The 2365-nt window shown below is 48.9% G+C and overlaps 1 protein-coding gene across 1 annotated transcript in view; it reads left to right on the forward strand.

Moving 5' to 3' along the window:
* The window catches only part of LOC104506272 (cyclin-dependent kinase 11B-like), a 16182-nt gene that overhangs the window by 13500 nt on the left and 317 nt on the right, over positions 1-2365 (forward strand). Inside the window, 3 exon segments of the mRNA XM_010147167.1 lie at positions 1-19; positions 290-438; positions 1545-1734. The exon segment at positions 1-19 is cut by the window's left edge and continues 16 nt beyond it. Coding sequence (XP_010145469.1) covers positions 1-19; positions 290-438; positions 1545-1734 — 358 coding nt within the window.

The following is a 2365-nucleotide window of genomic DNA, read 5'->3' on the forward strand; positions in this document are numbered from 1 at the left end:
GATTAACAAGGTTTTTAAGGTAACATTTTTAGCCACTTTGGGTTCTAATGGACTGGTTTTAGAGGCAGGTGCATTAGGGCAGTAAGAAATTAAACGCGCTTCTTGCTGTCTGACAGACGTTCAGCCTTAATAAAAGGCTCATTGCCCTGATTCTTGTTTTACAACGCGTGCGGGTGGCCAAGATCGCGTTTTGTGTGTTTTCTCTGGATCCTCGCTACGGCTACGCAACGCATAAGCGGAGGAGATGCGCTCTGGAGTGAGTTTGTTAAGGAGATACTTTCATTTACAGGATCTGGGGACTCCAAGTGAAAAAATCTGGCCCGGTTACAATGAGCTGCCCGCTGTAAAGAAGATGACGTTCACAGAATATCCCTACAACAATCTGCGCAAGAGATTTGGAGCGCTGCTCTCTGATCAGGGCTTTGACCTGATGAACAAGTAAGTGCTCGCTGCTAGGCTGTCCTTGGGAAGTGTTCTCGTGCTGCGACGGGGCGGGAAAGGACTTGGAATGCGCTCGGCCTCGTCAGAACGTGCTGAAACCTTGGAAGTTTGTCTGTGACGTTCCTGGCAACGCCGTTCCTCACTCTCCCAACGGCTTTATTCAGCGTGCCTTGTTCTTAACGCCTGCTGTTAAACCTCAGTCAGAGATTGTTCTTGCACACCTCTACCTTAAAAAAGGGTTTTGTAGCAGTTTTTAGCTCGTTCACGTCACGTTTAATTACGTGGTGAGTCGGCTGTCGTGCGGTCTGCTGATGGATCTCGTTAAAGCAATCATACTGCAAATGAAAAAAAGCAGGGCGTTCCAGAAATCATGTTAAAGAATTAGGAAAACAGCAATCTTGTGGTTTTCCTAGATTGTGTTTTTCCTAGATTGTCAGAATTTCCGAGTTCTGTCACATCTGATGCTCTGGCAGTCCTTTCTCTAACTCTGCCGGTGCAGTCTGATTGCCTTCCAAGTTATTCTTCATTAACAGGTTGACAGTGGCTTGAGAGACTTTTGTTTCCCTCCCTCCCCTAAAATTCGCTTCAGATTTCATGATGTGAAGTAGTGGAAGTGATTGAGTTTCAGATCTTACTTAGAACTTGTCTCTATTTTTAAAAAACAGCTTTTTAAAAGCTTGTTTTTTTCTTAAAGGGGGGATTTTCAGTCTTACCAATTTTTAAGAATTCTGCTGCTCCAGGTTTTTTTAATGAGCTGTGAATAATTCATTGGAATATTAGATAACCTTTCAGAATATCCAAGCACAGCTTGTCTGGATAAAGATGCATATCGCATTAATTGCTTTGGTCGTGACAGGGCTACTTTTGGTAGCCAATTCCAGCTGCATTCCAGTTCCGTTAATTACAGGTTCACGCAGGAATCAGCTGTGTCAGGTCACCTGTCTGCCAGCACTCATACCCACCAACAGAATTCTTTGTTAAAAACCAGAAAATTCTAAATGGTGTTCCTGAAAAATGTATAATTTTGGGGCTAAAATCTTTCTTCTTTCTGCCCCTCTGTCTCTCTCCTTTCCTGTCTCCTTGTCTTCCTGAACTCTTCGCAGCTTCCTGACGTACTACCCGGCCCGAAGAATTACTGCCGAAGACGGTTTGAAGCACGAGTACTTCCAAGAGACGCCCCTTCCTATTGACCCTTCCATGTTTCCCACCTGGCCGGCAAAAAGCGAACAGCAGCGAGTGAAGCGCGGCACGAGCCCGCGCCCGCCCGAGGGAGGCCTTGGATACAGTCAGTTGGTAAGCAGAGCGGAACGAGGCAACGGAGACGCGCTCCCGCTGCCCTCGGACACCTCCCCACCCTGATCTGGGAAGAATCATAGAATCGTTAGGGTTGGAAGAGTTAAGGTGGCTGGGTTTTGTTAGCGTTCCGGGGCTCAGCATCCTGAGGCTCAGCTGTCCTGGCATGGGAAAGGTGCTACGGGAGCCCAGATTTCCCTGTTCCCTCTCAAAGGGCAGGTCTGACTCCTGCTGGAGTGACGGCATCCCCGTTTCGGTGCGTAACCCGCGGAAGAAACGATGCCCGGGTTCACCACGCTGTGCAGAACAGCCTTTCTCTGGGAGGCGGACGCTGTTTCACCCTTCCAGCTGAGCTTTCCAAGCTGCAAACTTATGTTTGAAAAAAGCCCCAAAGCCCGGCACGTCGTGCCCGTCTTTGCGGGTAGAAACAGCCTCCTTTTTGCCATGTTTGGAGAAGGATTCCGAGAAGGAAAGCGGGTGTTCGGCCTGCCTGCCTCTGGGGGTCGGGCTGCCCTTGCCCGTAAGGCAGGTGACAGTCTGGGGGGGCCTTGATCCTGTCAACTTCTCGTTCCTGTTTCTGTGTCTCAGCATGGATGAAGTGGCACCGTGCACCTCCTGTGTCCAGTTCAGC

Source organism: Eurypyga helias, unplaced genomic scaffold (genome assembly GCF_000690775.1).
Source record: "Eurypyga helias isolate BGI_N326 unplaced genomic scaffold, ASM69077v1 scaffold11322, whole genome shotgun sequence".
NCBI classification, from domain to species: Eukaryota; Metazoa; Chordata; class Aves; order Eurypygiformes; family Eurypygidae; genus Eurypyga; species Eurypyga helias.